Genomic DNA, 17831 nt, shown 5'->3' with positions numbered 1-17831 from the left:
ACTCATGGTTCAGATATTTATAACAAACATCTTAAGGCTGCTGTTCACCTGTCCTGACATGTTCACACAATTCTTCCTGCATTTCATTCTGCATATTGGAAATTTGTTTGGACACGCCACCCACATTTATTTTGTTTTCTTGTTTCTGTACTACAAAAATAAAGTTCTCTCTTCTTCACCAAGAATAAATAAGTGAATCAACTTCGCACTACCCAATAAAGTAAGGGACCGAGAGGTCCAACAAATCATCACACCTTAACTTTTAAGCCCCTGACCATAAATGATATATGTTTGTGGTTTGTGGCCAGACAGCCGGTTTTCTTACTGTGTGTTCATTATTTTTAAACAAAAAACAGGGTTGATTTCCTGCAGCGCTGGTTTTAGGTAGTCTTTGGGTCTGGAGCACAGTGATAATGTCTAGCTGAAATGTTCTTCAATTTAACCTGTCCCTTTAAGGCCATTGCCCAAGTCATCCCTATGGGGAGGTTATTTGAATAATATTTACATTTCTATTGAGCTAAAATTTCCAGAGAACTCATTGCATGCAAAGTGATGACTTGCAGAACTTTGCAGGAAAGTGAATAATGAAAAACACATAGACATGGATTTAGGAATAAAGGAAACAATAATAAAATTCACTGAAATGACAGTTTGGAGAGTATGCCAAATTGTGATGAGGAAGGACCATCCAAAAATATATACAGGCCAGCAGAATGGGCAGGTAGGCAGCAGATGCAGTTGTATGGAAGTATAGATAGATAGAAGCAACACATCTGGGAAGTCAGAACAGGGAAAAGAAATACATCTTAAATGATATGTTAAATGAAATGGAGGAGGAAAGAAATCTGATTGTACAGATACATGGATCATTAAAGTTGGCAACTCAAGTAAATAAAAGCCAGAAAAGGTAGGATTGAATGGCTCCTGTGTAGAAAAAAAAGCACCAACACAGAATTGACGGACCAAATCGGATGGTTGAAGAATGGACATGTGAACCTTAGAGCATGTTGATTAGACATCAATATTTAATAGGCATTCCTGTGGATTTATACCTGTTCCTGTATTGTAATAATCTATGTACATTAAGTGGATGGGTGTGAAAGAAAAGGAGAACGTTTGGCAGAAGCAAAAGCACAAAGGGAAAGATCTTCTGTAGATTATTGAAAATAGGGAGTGAATTGAAAGGACGGGGGCGGGGGGAGAGCTCCATGATGGGGTAGAAGGAAACCCAAATTTGCTGCAGGAACTACTGAAGAACTCAGGATATAGGTTGGTGGTAGATTACCTAGAGGTTTGAACCAGGATTTAGGATTGAAAGTTTTCTTAGATGTAGGGAGGCTGTGGAAGCTATCAAGGGTAAAAAAACCCATAATTTTTATTTATCTTCTGTTTAAATTTGCAGGTGATAAACTGAGAAGTGAGAAGTTACAAGTAATTTTGGGAGCGATATCAGGAGGTGCTTCTTCATGCAACGAGTGTTCAACATTTGGAATGTACAGCTGAGCACAGCAAGAGAGGCAAAAGCCCTGGAATCATTTAAGAAACATCAGATGTAGCAGGGGCAGGGTGAGGAGAGCGAAAAGGAGGCTAAAATTCTTCTTATAATAAGAGCAAAAAAATGCTGGAAAAACTCAGGTCAGGCAGCATCTGTGCAGAGAAACAGGTGAAAGGTGATCGATCTGAAATGTTAACTCCATTTCTCTCCACAGACTCCACCCGACCTGTTGAGTTTTTCCAGTGTTTTTGTCGTTATTTCACTTCCAACATCTTCAGTATTGTATTTTTGCTAAAATTGTTCCTAATGACGGAATTAAAAAAGAGCCAAATGGCCTTCTTCATCTGGGATACTTTGTAGCATGGGTATTGAATCACATGCATTCATCACCAGGTTTACAGGACAGAATTTCTTCAAGCCTCGCATTACCACACACGTGGTGCAGCTCATTGGGAAGTTACAGGCACAGTGCTAGTGATTTTCCATTCATTAATTTCAAACGGATAGAACATTTGCAATTTGCTGATATGCTGCTTGATGTATGCAAGTTCCTGCCAGCAGCACTGAATCTTGGAAATTCTAACCACATATTTAAAACGGACAGGAAGAGTCCATTATTTTTCAGGGTATGCCTGGTTCTCATCCAGTTTACCTTGTGAAATCTCAGAACTGCCTTCTTTGTTCAGCAGGTGAGAACTTCTCAAAGTTCCGCAGAATTAAAATTCCACCATTGGGAAAGATTCAATTTGAAACACATAACCCAAATCTTCTGCCTTTTCGGCTCAGTTAGTTGCAGTTCTGCCTTATCACGCAATTAGTTAACGAAAACTGGTCAACTGCTACTATGTCTACATATAGGACGTGGAAGTCCTGCTCTCTCTAGCTCACATCAAGTGAGAAAAATCTCATCCAATTTCTGGCACAATCAGCTAGTCACACCTTGTTAAACTGCCTTGGTTACCTAACTTGCCTACGTAATCCAGTCTAATTAGAGTCAGGTTGCAGTCTCATTAACATCTGACTTCAGCTACATTTGTTACTGGGCTTGGCCTAAATAGCCAAGTGGTTATGGTACTGGGTTTGTAACCCCAAGATCAAGAGTTCAAATCTCACAATGGCAAACTATGAAACAATGTAACTTACTCGAAAGAGTATCAAGAGTTCAAATCTCACAATGGCAAACTATGAAACAATGTAACTTCATCTGAAACAGATGGAAACAGGTTTACTCAAAAAAGAGTATCAAGAGTTCAAATCTCACAATGGCAAAACTATCAGGAGTTCAAATCTCACAATGGCAAACTATGAAACAATATAACTTCATCTGAAACAGATGGAAACGGGTTTGTACTCGAAAGAGTTACATTTGTTACTGCAAAGAGAAAAAAGTGATGAGTCCCAGTACAATCATTGACAAAAAAAAAGCAACACAAGCTGCCAAAGATCAACAAGCTTGCCTTGGCTTTGTCTACCAAAATCTACTTCTGCCAATTTAAATTTATTGGCAATAGCTGTTCACCAAAAGCATCAAAATCCCAATCCAGACAAAAAGAGGAAGTTGAGGGAAAGGATATGGGGAGGATCAGGAGGCATTTTTGCACTGGCTTCAAAATATAGGAGAGATGCATTCCTCATGGGCCTCCTTGCTGAAGCACATGGCAGGCCAAATTTTAACCTCTGAGGAATAGTTTCGCTATTGACATCCTGGGAGTTACCACTGACCAGAAACTGAACTGGACTAACCATATAAATACTGTGGCTACAAGAGCAGGTCTGAGGGTGGGAATACTGCAGCAAACAACTCACCACCTGACTCCCCAAAGCTTGTCCACCATCTACAATGCACAAGTCAGGAGTGTGATACAATACTCTCCACCTGCCTGGATGAGCACAGTTCCAACAACACAAGATGTTTAAAACACCATCCAAGAAAAAGCAGCTCGCTTGATTGGCACCCCACCCACCACCTTCATCATCCACTCCACCACCGATGCACAGTGACAGCAGTGTTACCATCTACAAGATGCACTGCAGCAACTTACCAAGGCTCCTTCGACAGCACCTTCCAAACTCGCAACCTTTACCAGATGGAAGGACTAGGGCAGCAGATGCGTGAGAACACCACCACCTGCAAGACCCCTTCCAAACCACACCATTCTGATTTGGAACTATATCACCGTTCCTTCACTGGTGCTTGGTCAAAATCATAGAACTACCTCCCTAACTGTAGTGTGTGTACCTACATCAAATGGACTTCAACAGTCAAGAAGGTGGCTCATCACCAACTTCTCAAGGGCAATTAGAGATGGGCAATAAAAATGCTGGCCTAGCCAGCAATGGCCATGTCCTGTGAAAGAATTTAAAAGTCTTGCCACAACATAAAGTTCCACTTTGCACACAGAAAAACTCATTCAGATGCCAAAGTAACACTGGGTCATCTTCATTCTACGGTTTTAACATTAAGGATGCAATAGCATCTGGATAAAGAGCCAAACTTGGACACACTAAGAAAGGTGGAAACATTTGGGTCACCATACCACTAGAAAAAGAGTGGAGGCATAGATTACAAAGTTTGCCACTGGGGGAGGCAATAGTATAGTGGTATTGTCGCTGGACTGATAATTCAGAGACTCAGGGTAATACTCTGGGGACACAGGTTCAAATCTCACTCCGGCAAATGATGGAATTTGAATTCAATAAAAATCTAGAATTGAAAGTCTAACAATAACTATGAAACCATTGTCAATTGTTGTAAAAACCCATCTGGTTTGCTAATACCCTTTAGGGAAGGAGACCTGCTGTCCTTGTCTGGCCTAGATGTGACTCCAGACCCACAGCAATGTGGTTGACTCTTAAATGCCCTCAGAACTAGGGCAACAAGGGATGGTAATAAAGCCACATCCCATGAATGAATAAAAAAAATTATTGGTACACTTATGTACTCTATAACGAAATCAGAAGTTAACTTTTCATTTCAAAAACATGACTTAAATGCTGGATCAGGTCTGGGAAGAGAGAAACATAGTTAATATTTCAAGTCAAGTGGTCCTTTCTCTCCCCAGAGGCTGCTGTATTTCCAGCATTGTTTTCATTTCAAATTTCCAGCATCCTTGGTATTTTGCTCTTGTATTTGTGGCTGAAATAAAGTTTGTAAACCCACATACACGTGGGCTTACATTGTTTACTAGTGATTTGGGGGCATTTTGAACATCAAATTAATGTTTGAGAGGGGCTGCCTATTTTTTATTCTCATGTCACAGGCAGCTAGCATTATCAATGTACACACTACAAGTGGTGGGACCTGTACATTAATATATTTAGTGTTCATAAAAGCTATCAAATGTGACTGATTGCTCAGGAATGAAGGTGCTATCTAGAAATGAAGGAGACATGGAAGATCTTCCTTGCAAATGGCACAATCCAGTTAAAGTGAGAGATTTGGAATTCTTTTAAAATGGAAACAGTGCATAAAAGTCTGCAACTCAAAAGATAAAACATGTTGTCACCCAGTCATCTGAACCAACTCCCCAGTGGCCCCTTAAGTCACAGGCATGGAAGTTTCACTTTCTAAAAATTCATTCAAGGGATGTGGGCATCACTGGCTAGGCCAGCATTTATTGCCCATCCCTAATTGCCCTCGAGAAGGTGATGGATAGCTGCCTTCTTGAACTGCTGCATTCCATGTGGTGTAGATACATCCACAGTGCTGTTAGGGAGGGAGTTCCAGGATTTTGACCCAGTGACAGTGAAAGAACGGTGATATATTTCCAAGTCAGCATGGCGAATGGTTTGGAGGGTAACTTCCAGATGGTGGTGTTGCCATGTATCTACTGCCCTTGTCCTTCTAGATGGTAGTGGTCATGGGTTTGGAAGGTGCTGTCTAAGGAGCATTGGTGAGTTCCTGCAGTGCATCTTGTAGCTGGTACACACTGCTGCTACTGTGCGTCGGTGGTGAAGGGAGTGAATGTTTGTGGATGGGGTGCCAGTCGAGTGGGCTGCTTTGTCCTACCTGGTGTCACCTTGACTACAGGAAACATCCAAGAGGTACAAATTGTATTTCTCAAATGACAGCTGCACAAGCTAGCCCAGCTCCATGAAAATTGCAGAGGACTAGGACATGCCTATTCTCACAATAGAGCCAGCCAGGAACCAGCCTGCAGCTTTAAAAATGTACTTCCAAAGAACAGAAACCCCAGTAACAGGGCCGGGAATCCCGGAATCAGGACCTGTGCTTTTAAAGGCTCCCAAGTCATCCTGACTAAGTGGAAATACAGATTAATCTGTTTGTTCACGAGGGTGGAGACAGAGCCGTTAAACTCAATCACTTTGGACAGTCGTCCCTGGTTGAGAAGAGGACTCCACCAACCATTTAATCCAATCACTTTAAACAATGGACCTAGAATGCGCATTCTAGTTTATGGTGACCATATTTGGTAACTGGTTAGTTTCTGAATGGAGGTCATATGATCGTAAGCGAACCCTGTGTATGTTAAAAAAAAGAAACTGCTTTTATAGGATCAGAGTCAGATTTGTAACAATGAGAACAGAACTTGTGGTCCCCCTAGCATATGGTGCATGTGTCTGTGTGTGAGAGATTTGGAACAGTTTTATGATTTTATCATCTAATGGGTGTTAACAACAATTGTTTTGATCCCAGCTGAAGTTACCACTAGACAAGCCTGATCTCAGAGTGGAACCCAGCTTGATAGATCCTAACTTTTATTTTGTTTGTTTAGATATGTGGAGAGTAGCTACTGAACAGAGTCACAGGAGTTAGCTGATGAATTTTTAACAAAAGAATAAAATATTTATTAAACAAGAAGTGATGATCTATATTACGATATTCCTTCACCTGCAGCTATACCTTTTACAGATATATATACAGATTTGTAAGGATAACACAAGTTACAGAAGCTATCTTATACTCTCATGTCCACAGTAAGTACACAGCTTATGTTCCAATAGGCGACCTGTGGTCAGACACACCACACTCTGAAACCAAGCGACAGATGCCATCCCACACAGAACCTCTCTTCAACTCCCCCCAGATGCTTGTTACACCGTAAGCCAACCGGTGTCACTGAACTCAGTCTTTCACATGGGGGCTTCCAAACTTCACTCGCCAAGAACTTGCTTTAGAATCTTCACCCAAACCGATGTTTTCTCTCAGATGCCTTCCGCAAGGTCATGTCCAGGGTTCCTAACTCTCCTTCCATTGTTCTTCATGCACCACATGCATTCAAGCTTTCTTCCATGCTCTCTCACTGGCTTAGCCCTCAACAGTACACCACTGCCTCACATACTCAAAGCAAAGAATTACAGAACTTCAGCCTTCTCTTTGGGCTTTCTGGACTCTCACATTAAATCTGCTTCCTTTAAGCCTTTCTCTGCTCCTCATTCTTAACTTCATTTAACAGGACCTTTTCCCAGTTCTTGTCCTTCCTTTGACTAGAATGTCTTCTTGGGACTTTCACCTGTTCCAGTCCCCTGGATTTGCGGACTTTCTCCTTTAGCTTGGGACTGGCTATCTGTCCTTTCTAGGTTGCCTCTACCTGGCAGCTGTCTTCAATCTGAACTCAAAACTATTTTGTGTGCATATGTGTGTGCATGCGCTTGTGGGGCCTGCCTCTCTGGATCCCTGCTGCTAGGCAACAGCACAGTTTTTTTCTACTCGTTTGCTTAACTTCTCTTTAGGAGTCGTTAAACTCATTAGAAATGCAGGCACCTTTCAAAGTGAAACTAAAACTCAACTTGGCCTTTTCTTTACACACAAAGACAGGAATACAAATCAAACTTAAACTTTAAAGCTAAAACTCATTCCTAACATCCAGAAATACAAATATAACTTAAATTGTCTCTATTTCATAACACAATAAAAATCATTTTTTCTTTTAAAGCTTACAAAAAAAACCTGTCTTTTACAATAACAGCACTTAAGCAGTTAAATACTCGCTAAATTGACAAGCAAATTCTTTTAAAATTTATTGTGGTCAATCAAAAAGCAGAACGAGAGGAAAGACATTCTACCACTTCTCACATAACTGTAACAGCCAAAAACCACATTTAAACAAAAATAAAATGTACAAAGATCTTTATTTGTTATGTGGAATTTTTTTTCCTGTTGTCACGTTAACCTTTTTTAAATTCTTCCATAGGACGTGGAAGGACAGCATTTCCTGCCCATTCCTAATTGAACTTGAGTAGCTTGCTAGGCCAGAGGGCAGTTGAGTCAACCACATTACTGTGGATTTTGAGTCACATGTAGGCCAGACTGAGAAAGGATGGCAGACTTACTTCCTCAAAAGGACATTAGTGAATCAGATGGGTTTTTAGAACAATGATAGCTTCATGGTCACCAACACTGACACTAGCGTTACAGTCCAGATTTATTAGTTGAATTTAAATTCCACCTGCTGGTGTGGTGGAATTTGAAGTAGGTCCCCAGAATATTAGCATGGGCCTCTAAATCACTATAGTCCAGTGACATTACCAGTATACCACCATCTACCCTATCAAAATAAAAAAAGTGTTATGAAGGCAGATATCTATACAATTATCATTTGACATTGCTACCGGGTGTTGTACTTCAGAACTCTCATTGTGAACAAATTTTATTAAGAAGGCCACCTTAGTGTGTCCATCACAGCACTACTCCAGGGACATGGCAGTGGAAAGTTTGCAAATCGGGGTTGAAGAGGTGTTTGACCAGCAATCACCATTAACTAATTCAATACTAACTATTGGCCTTAAATAGGCAGCTTCCATTGAGGCACTACTGATGATGACCTCAAAGTGAAGAAAAAGAAATAAAATTGTAATCACTTAGCCAGGGTAATATACAAACAGGAGGAGGCTATTTAGTCCTTTGAACCTGTTTGGCCATTCAATGAAATAATGGCTGCTCTGCAACTTAACTCTATTTACTGCCTTCCTTCCGTATCCCTCAAAGTCTTTGATTCAATTCCTACAACAGCAGCTCCTAAAACCCTTCTCCATCAAATCTATGCAGAATAACAACTCAGTTTTATTTAATTTGGATACAAATATCAATTGGCGGTACCACACATGATTCACATTGCAGCATATGTCATTGTACACCACCACCCCCATCCCTTTGCCTCAACAGGGTTAAATTTCCAATTAAATGCATTAAACATTCTCTATTTACCTCTATTGAATTATTTGAGACGCACAGGGCCGAATTTTCATGCCTCTGTCCATGCTGGAGCAGAGGCAGTTGGAAACCAATTCTGGGATTCCTGGCCCCATTCCCATCATGGGTTAAGTGTGCAGGTAGCACATGCAGCACTCCCAATCTTCCAGCTCCATTGCAGGGATGGGTATTTTAGATTCCTCTCAATTTTGATGGTGTCAGGCCAGCTCCTGAAGACAGTGTGGTTAACGGAACTTCAGACAAGTCTTGAACCACGGGGCATTTCTAATTTGGAATTGGAATCTTTTGATAGGCAAGTTCAAAAGGTGTTGACAACTTCTCATGTCATACTGTAATGGTGTAATATTGCAGTGATTGATGATGGGCAAGTGGCTATTAAATTGAAATTGGAAAAGTGTTCAGATGCATTAGAGTACATTATCCAACAGATAAAGTGCTTGTGCATTGAACAATAGTGGTATTCAGATTTGACTGTGTGAATGACCCCGTGATTTAATCTTTTTATTGACTAACCAGCTCAAACATCTGTTCCCTTGCTTTTAAGCTTGAACAGATGGCAGAACTGTTTGATTGACATCAAAGTAGATACTGCATGAGTGGGCATGGGGGGGGGGAGGCACTAGGATATGGAAAAGGCATGGGGGTTTGAGGGTTAGGGGGCCTCGCACTCATCTACCAAACTAGGCCCATGTCCCAGAGAACCAAAGCAAGCCTTTTAACCTGCCTGCTTTGGCATCCACCCACCTCACTCTCCACCTCGGGTTTGCCTCCGGAGGCAGCGGCCCCAACTCCAGCCTGCCCCCACAACCCCATAATGAAAATAGCATGGGCAGGCAAAGCCAGGTACGAAGTGGGATTGCAAAGTCAAGAAGTGACCTCACTCATGATTCCCATCTTGAAGTTGAAAATCTATACCATTAAATCAAGCCTTCTGGAACTATCTTATTTGAACTAAAATTACAAGACAAGCCTGTGAAAAAAGAGACTAAAGGGCACAGAATAATTATGTTACTGAACAGGAGGCGGAACTCTGAACAGCAGAGTTTTAGGTGAGCTGAAGTTTATGGAGGATGTAGGATGGAGAATAGAGGGCCAGCCAGGATATCACTGGAACAGTCAAATTTGGAAGTCATAAAGGGATGAATGCAGGAGATGGGGTAAGTCAGCTGATGCCACAAAGATGGAAGTAGGCAGCCTTTCCAATAGAAAGATTATGGAAACTGAAGCTCATCTTGAGAAATGAATAGGATGTCAAAGTTGCAGACAATTTGGTTTAGCCTGAGACAGGGGCAGTAGACAGTACTGGAATTGATGAGGAGGGTGTGGAGCTTGATGCTTGGCTTTAGTGTTCCCAGTGGACCAGCGTTCACATCGTGCCCTCCATCACTGACCAGGCACCCCTGGGGAAGCTAATGATACTACCAACAGAGTGAATCCCAATAGAAAATTAAAGGTCTCCGAAAGAGCCCCCTTGCAGAACCCCAGCACCCCCAGTCTCAACATTGAGCAACATTCTGGCTTTATGGCAATTGGGCATGCTCTCCAAATCTTACAACTTAATGTCAAGGGCATGTCGGCCGCCAAGCAAAAAAATGTTCAACTGAACGATTCAAGGCTGGATAATGGATATTTCCTACTTTAACCCATTCTTTCCCAACATCTCAAAACTAGGCAAATTCTTAACCCCCTCGCCCATGTCTTCCTTTCCTAAAGGTCACAAGATTTTTCCCCCAAACTCAAGCACAGTGTTACCTAACCATCTAAACACATCACTTCTTCTTAAAAGCAAAATACTTCTGCAGCTGCTGTAAAGTTCTTAAATGAAAACAGGAAATGCTAAAAACATACAGCTGGTCAGTCAGTATCTGTGGAGAGAATTAGGCACGTTAAAACTTTGAGTGAAGATCCTTCTACAAAGCCCAGAGAAGGAAATTTCTATAGGGTTCTCCCGCTCTCCTGCATAAACGTCAGCAGAAATCTTGGACAAATGGTATAAATGGACAATTTTCACCAGAACTCCCATTAGACAACCGCTGTGTTAATGCCAGACAACTAGCCTTGAAAAATGGTTCACATCCAAAATATTAATCTGTTTAATCGCTCCTGACTGATCCTGCTCAAACATTTTCCATTTATTCTTTTCTCCTTGGTGTAATTCGGCAATATCCACATGGCCCTTTGTCTAGTTATCTCCACATTAATTTTTTAAATGTGAGATATTGATAAAGCAAAGTTACATATGTTGTGCAGGGGTTAAAAAAAAAGCATAATTTGCAACCTTTGGCTGAAAAAGGTGGGTTCAGTACAATGAAACAATTGCAGTAAAAGGTTCCATGTTCGTAATGCTTATCCCTCGGATTAGGCCACTCACCAGAAAATCTGGATTTCCAAATTGCAAAACTCCCTTTTTAAAATTTGACAATGCATGTAGTAATTTTAGGCATCCCAAATGATTGTGAAGGTTGTAATAAACTGGTCTTATGAACTTAATCATCTAAACATGCCACTCAGCAGGATATTTCTTACTATAAAACCTAGAAGACTTCAATTCCGTTTTGCCAAAATGTATAAACAACTCAGCTCATGGAAATCTTTTAAACTTGAGCAAAACAGGGTCTTTTGGGAGGAAAACAAGCACTTCAAAATGAAAGCATTCTTTCCTCAGTAGCAAAATCATCACATTTGTAAAAAATGATACCACTGACAAAGAAACAACTGCTGTAAATAGAGTCTTAAGTTTCTTTGTTTTGCACTTGGAGAAGTGAGAATGAATATAAACTCAAGAAGGTTAGTGATTAAATAATAAAATACTATGCTCACAGAAACCTTTATTTTTGGAGAACATTGAGTTTCTTCACTTTAAATTTCACAAAGTAGTCATTTCCACCAATGCAAAAGCTTAAGGTTCATTCCTCTATTCCTGGCTTTGAATTAAAATGTTCACTGCCAACTTGCAAGCTATGTCAACAAAATCAGTCTTGTTCATTTTGTTTCACTGAGTGAAATTTGCAAATGAGGTGCTAAAATTGGGAACGAAATGAAAAACGGTGCCTATGGTATATATAATGTATGCATGTCCACAAGTTTTATGCACAGTTCCTCCCGATCCCGTTTCCTTTTGTTCCATATGTCAAGTACACCAAAAGGTGCCAAACCAATGCATTTCTGACTTAAACTGCACAAATAGATTCTCGGGTAAAATGAAGGGGTACATTTTCTATTTCTGTCACATTCTCCACTCTCTGCTGCAGACGCTCTTCTTTTTGCCAAATCCAAAAATCACACAGGAGGGCGGATATGGCAGCAATGATGAAAAACAGTTGAAATGCTTAAACTTTCATACCTGCTCTTCAGAAAGCAGCAGAAAGGGCTTTTTAAGCATATTGTGTCTGCAGGCGTGTTTGGTTCACAATTGGATGACTAACTCAAAGATCAGCCTAGAGGCTGTTTTTCTAGATATGACAGGCTCACATTTTAATTCTTCTGCAAAACCAGTTTATCCATTTTAGCTAACTAAAGTTTTTTTAGTTTACTAAAACCCGCTTTCACAGCCATATCTCCTTTCTCAGTGACTGTCTCCATCTCCGACATGTTTAGATAATATCACCAACTTCAACACCTCTATGTTCTTTTGTCTGTGACATCTTTTGATTATCTGCTCCTATCACTGCTTGCTTGTCCCTACAACCACACCACCCCCCTCCACTTCTCTCATCCCCTCAGCTTATATTTCACCCCTCTCCTTGGATTCACCCAGTTCTGTTGAAGGGTCATGAGGACTCGAAACGTCAACTCTTTTCTTCTCCGCCGATGCTGCCAGACCTGCTGAGTTTTTCCAGGTAATTCTGTTTTTGTTTTTATCAATTTTAGCACCTGATCACATTGGAGAGCCAAGTCCAAGCATAGGCAGCAGGCAGGAAGGACTCAACATCCCACATTAAACTGCATTACTGCCAGAACCGCGTGCAACATTTCTAAATTATAAAGGTATTGCATAAGTGCAGTACAAGTACACAAAACTGACTGCTGTGTTGCAGTCTATGTCTCTAGGCTTGTTAGAAATTTCCAAATCTAAAGCACAAATAAAAAGTCAATTTAAAAACACATAGCAAGTTGTTTTTCCACTTACAATGTGGCAGCATTATTAATTAACTTTTTCAATGCATCTCCATCCTTAGAAAAGACAGCATCAGACCAAAGACATATTTCCACTTCAGGCCCTGCTCCATTCATGTCCATACCCTATATGGAAAAAAGATGGCCGCCTTGCAATCTCCCATGTATCAGGAGACACCACAATCCCAAAAGGAATTCAGGAAAAACTTCTTTACCCAAAGAATGGTAAGAACGTGGAACACACTACCATATATCAGTTAAGGTGAATAGCAGACGCTTCTAATGGGAATCCATATAAACACACGAGGGAGAAACAAGTATTAGGATATGTTGATGGGATTAGATGAAGTAGGGTGGGAGGAGGCTCCTGAGAATATAAACACTGACACAGAGCAGTTGAGCCAAATGACCAATTTTTGTGCTCTAAGGAACCAAAAAGAGTCATTTTCAAAAGTTTCTTGCCACTTACCCAGTGCCCCCTGGCAGATGTCCGTGCGTGAAGCTTCTCCAATAATAAACTTGGGGTCCCCGCACAGATCCTGAAATAATGAAAATATATAGAATAATGGAGAAAGGACTTCATTTTAATTTCTTGAGGCAAAACAAGATGCAAGAATGAAAAGGGAGTTTGCTAATTATACAATGTTACGAAGAGAAAGGAACACTGTTGAACAATTTTCTATTTTGCATAGTTATCTATCTGATGGGCCAAAAGCTTAAGGATTCAAAACACACAAGCATTCTCTTCATTAACAATGGGAAAATAATCAATTTCCTACATCAGCTATCCATGGTTTCTTCCAAAGAAACTGATAATTCAGCGCCAAATTATGGCAAGTAGTGTGTTGTGGGCCAATAGCCATCGGGAACGGTTTTGAAAGGGCCTAAACTCATTTCATATGTAGAAGCTTACACTCTGCAGACTGACATCCCATCAGATTAGGCTCAATTTAGATTGTGGACCGCTATAGAGTTTATGAGTTCCTGATTTTTTTTTAAAAAAAGTATAAACTAAACCGCACAGTTACAGAATGCTCAATGTGTGTAAATGCTTGACTGTGAAATACTACACACTCCACCAGGCACATAACTCTCATTAACCTACGTTATGCATTATTTTGTTATTTTCTCAACTTTTATTCTTGGGCTAACAAAGGAAAAGACTGAAAGAATGGCAGTTTGATTCTTTGCTCCTGCCTAGCAAACTTCAATGAAATTCAAAACTACAACTTTACCTCCATACAAACAAATTGAGCCCACAAGTTGGGGAAGTGGAATAAGCAGCAAGGCCAAGTCCATTGTAGCCCCAATTATTGCTGTGCTGTAGGGAAGGGTCTGTATTGTCTGCACACCTAAAGTTCAGACCATTGCTGTTAAGTCATTAAAATTTTCTTTCGATAATATTCCTCATGTTCTCAAAAGCACAAAGGCAGAACGTTTTTCTTTCTGGCAAAATATCAGGCACTTTTATGTTTTATATCTATGACATAATTTGCTTTTTATCATGAAGATGAAATCATAATTAAGAACCACAGTGAAGTCATTTGAATAAATTCACAGCATGACTATAGCTTCCCTTTTAAAACAATGGCCTACAAAACGGGCATGGGGGATGGAGCGCATGGTGCACTGGCCTCATTGGGCGCTGACAATTCATTATGAGTTGGGCATGCAGCCAGTACTATCCGCGTTATTCAATGACTATTCGCCTGTTTGGTGACTTGCAATATCGGACTTCACTGACTCTTAAGCGGCAGCCAGCACTCCTTAAATGGTTGCAGGCAGCATTGAGTTCTTCTGAAGAGAGAAATGGCTCCAGGTTCTGCAATGCCAATTTGAGATTCTGATCCAGGCAGTGAACCAAAAGAGGAAAGCCCTCCCCCAAGGAGAACAGAAAACCCTTTAGGCAACACCTCAGTCAACAGTAGAGAGGGATTTCACAGGAGGTTAGCTCCCATGTCATGGCTACAATACTCAAAAAAGTTCCATGGCTACAATGCTCAAAAAAGTTCAATGACCTTGCCAGAGTTGTCAAGACAAGGATTTTACTTCTCACATAAATTACCCTCTCCTCAAGTTCACTAGCTGCAGACTCAACTCTCAATTCTCCACTCACCTATAATGACTGCACCACAAACATTGCAATTACTCTCACCACTATAGCAATCTTCACTACCCCACATCACATTTTGCCTTTGACAGTACATTCTCTACAAGGCTCACAAGGTTGTCACTTACACATTCCCTACTTTCTTGCAGGAGGTCACACAAAACATGAGTCACAACCAAATGAGGCTGAACTCATCCTGTCACTGCGCAGAAGAAAACATGCTAGCCATTAAGGAAAGGGGGGGACAAGTTGATGGCTTTGGCAAGTGGCAATGTTGGAGGAGATGTTGATTGTTGACATCTTTTAAAATACACCCCCAATACAAAGCATAATTAGTTGAAACAAAATTAATTAATGCAGCACTCATTACACTGCCTCTGGGTAACAAAGGCAAAATACTAAATACAAAAAGCAATAGCAAATGACTGTGGGATGTGCATAACATGGTGAAGATGAAAAAAAAATCATGAGAAGTACACTATTCAGCCTATCAAGCCGGCTCTGCTATTCAACAAGATCATGCTGATCTGATTGCGGCCTTAATTCCACTTTCCTGCCTGCTGCACCCACTCACCCCAATCCATAACCCTTGAAGAACAAAAATCTGACTAATTCAGCATTGAATATATTCAATGGCCAAACCTCCACTCCTCTGTGAAGAGGATTCCAAAGATTAATCACCCTCAGAAGAAATTTCTCATTTCCAGTTTAACTGGGAGGTCCCTTATTTTGAAACAGTGTCCCTGGCTCTAAATTCCCCCATGAGGGAAAACATCCTCTCAGCATCCAACCTGTCAAGCCCCCTCCCCCCGTCCCCCACCCGAATCTTATAACTTTCAATAAGATCACCTCTAATTCTTCTAAGCTCCAATGAGTACAGGTCCAACCTGCTCAACATTTCTTCATTAAACAACCCCATTCATCTGAGGAATCAGCCTGGCGAACTTTCTCTGAACTACTTCCAATGCAAGTATATCCCTCAAGTAAGGAGACCAAAACTGTACTAGTAATCTAGATGTGGTCTCACCAATGCCCTGTACAGTTGTACCAATAATATTTCTTTACTTTTATACTCCATCCCCCTTGCAATAAAGGCCAACATTCCAAGCACCCCCGCCCCACCCCCCCCCCAAACCAAACATTTACCACGGGAAGGGAAGGAAAGGCCCCACTATGGGGTGCAGCGCGCTTCAGCCTTGGATTGCTGTTCGGCAAGCTGTGCCACCAAAAACCGACCCTGGGAAAATTACCACTAGTTTATACACTTCACTCAATTAAGAACAAATGCCGACAGGTACTTTTATGATTAGCCCTCCACACTAGACATTTCTCAGAGCCTAGAATCCCGCGTTTATTCTGCTTCTAAGAGCCCGAGAACCATTCCATCTGCGGGCTGTCAGTATGAGGAACATGGCATTCTCCCGGTGTTTTACCGAAGAGGAATTTCACATCACTCTCACACACCTCAAGGCGCGCGTTTCTTGGCTGTGTTGTTTAAATGCGAGCTGCTATTCAGTAGTAGGATCGAGTTCAAATGAATGAGGTAATAAATTAATCAACAATTAATTTTTTTTTGGAAGAAAGCGTAATACCTTGGGGCGTTTCCACTCGACGTCTCTGGTTTTGTATGAAGCTGGTCCCAGTTCATTGAAGCCCAAGGATGAAGGACAGGCAGGGAAGCTCTCGTCACAGAAGAGGCTTCCAGTTTCCAAGCACTGTTGCCGGAGTGCTTCGTAATCCTGATTGAGGAATTTCACGGGCTGCCCATAGGAGCCGATGCCCGCCGCTTGTTCCCTCAGCTTCTTGATACGAGCTGCCATACCTGACATAATGACGGCCTGTCGACGGGTTTACGCTCTTCAACTGGAAAATTCGGAGCCAGTGGAAAAGCAGCACTAGATTCGTGCCTTGCCGGATGGGATCGCACCGAAAGGTGTTTTATTTTTGCACACAGTCAGAGCTAGGTGCGGCTGCATTTGCGGCAACGCCTGCGTTACAAGGTGTGGATAGATGAATTCCTGCCCCCCCGGGACTTTCGTAACCTTCCCACCGCCCATTGCTAAATTCAAAACCAAACACCCAAAGAGTTGCTGGGCCGGGATCCTAGGTGGAGCCCTGCAAGGTGACAACGTCATTCCTAGATGAAGGTGTTACGTGGTTAATCCCTGTCTAATAAAATATTAAACTTTTCTCCTTTTATTTGACCAAGTTCATGTACCTTCAGCAACTCTTGTTGGTGCTGATGAAAGTGCATTTAAAAACTTAATACCTAACACCATAGAACCAACGCGAATGAGAAAAATCACATTGGGAGCACTTCCTCAGGTTACACCCTGTTAGTGGAATTGTAATCACAGATTTTTTTCTGATTGCCATTAAGGCTCATTTTTAAGATATTGATAGAAATACTGACCAAAGAGTGTCTTCCTACTTTTTTTCTTCATTCCTTCCTGAGATGTGGGTGTCATTGGCAAGGCCAGTATTTTGCCCATCTCTAATCATTGTTGAGTAGGTGGTGGTGGGCTGCTTTCTTGAACCAATGACAGCAGCCCATCTCAGGGAGGAATGAAAAAAAATGTAGGAAGATAGTGGTAAAGCACAGTATTCATAGGTAGGAAGTCCCAGAATTTTGACCCAGTGATGTTGAAGGAATGGTGATAAATTTCCAAGTCAGAGTGGTGTGTAACATGAAGGTAGTATGTTCATGTGGCTGCTGTCCTTCGAGGTGGTCAAAGTTGCGGGTTTAGGAGCTGCTGTCAGTTTAAATACCTCAAACACATTTCTACCTAAGAAAATCTTCCCCAGTTGACATCTATTATGTGAGCGTACAAACAAGGAGCAGGAGTAGGCCATTCGGCCCTTCAAGCCTGCTCCGCCATTTAATAAGATCATGGCTGATCTGATAGCAACCTCAAATCTGCATCCCGTCTTCCCCC

At 41.3% G+C, this 17831-nt stretch overlaps 1 protein-coding gene across 1 annotated transcript in view; it reads right to left on the bottom strand.

Annotated features, from left to right (window-relative positions):
- Positions 1-16855, bottom strand: part of LOC121272175 (calpain-2 catalytic subunit-like) — an 81294-nt gene extending 64439 nt beyond the window's left edge. Inside the window, exons 1-2 of the mRNA XM_041178681.1 lie at positions 16488-16855; positions 13255-13324 (exon numbers count right to left, since the gene is read on the bottom strand). Coding sequence (XP_041034615.1) covers positions 13255-13324; positions 16488-16724 — 307 coding nt within the window. The 5' untranslated portion in view covers positions 16725-16855. The remainder of the gene's footprint in view (positions 1-13254; positions 13325-16487) is intronic.
- Positions 16856-17831: the final 976 nt, after the last annotated feature.

The sequence above is a fragment of the Carcharodon carcharias genome, chromosome 2 (assembly GCF_017639515.1).
Source record: "Carcharodon carcharias isolate sCarCar2 chromosome 2, sCarCar2.pri, whole genome shotgun sequence".
In the NCBI taxonomy this organism is placed as follows: Eukaryota; Metazoa; Chordata; class Chondrichthyes; order Lamniformes; family Lamnidae; genus Carcharodon; species Carcharodon carcharias.
This window is presented reverse-complemented; position numbering and strand designations above follow the sequence as displayed.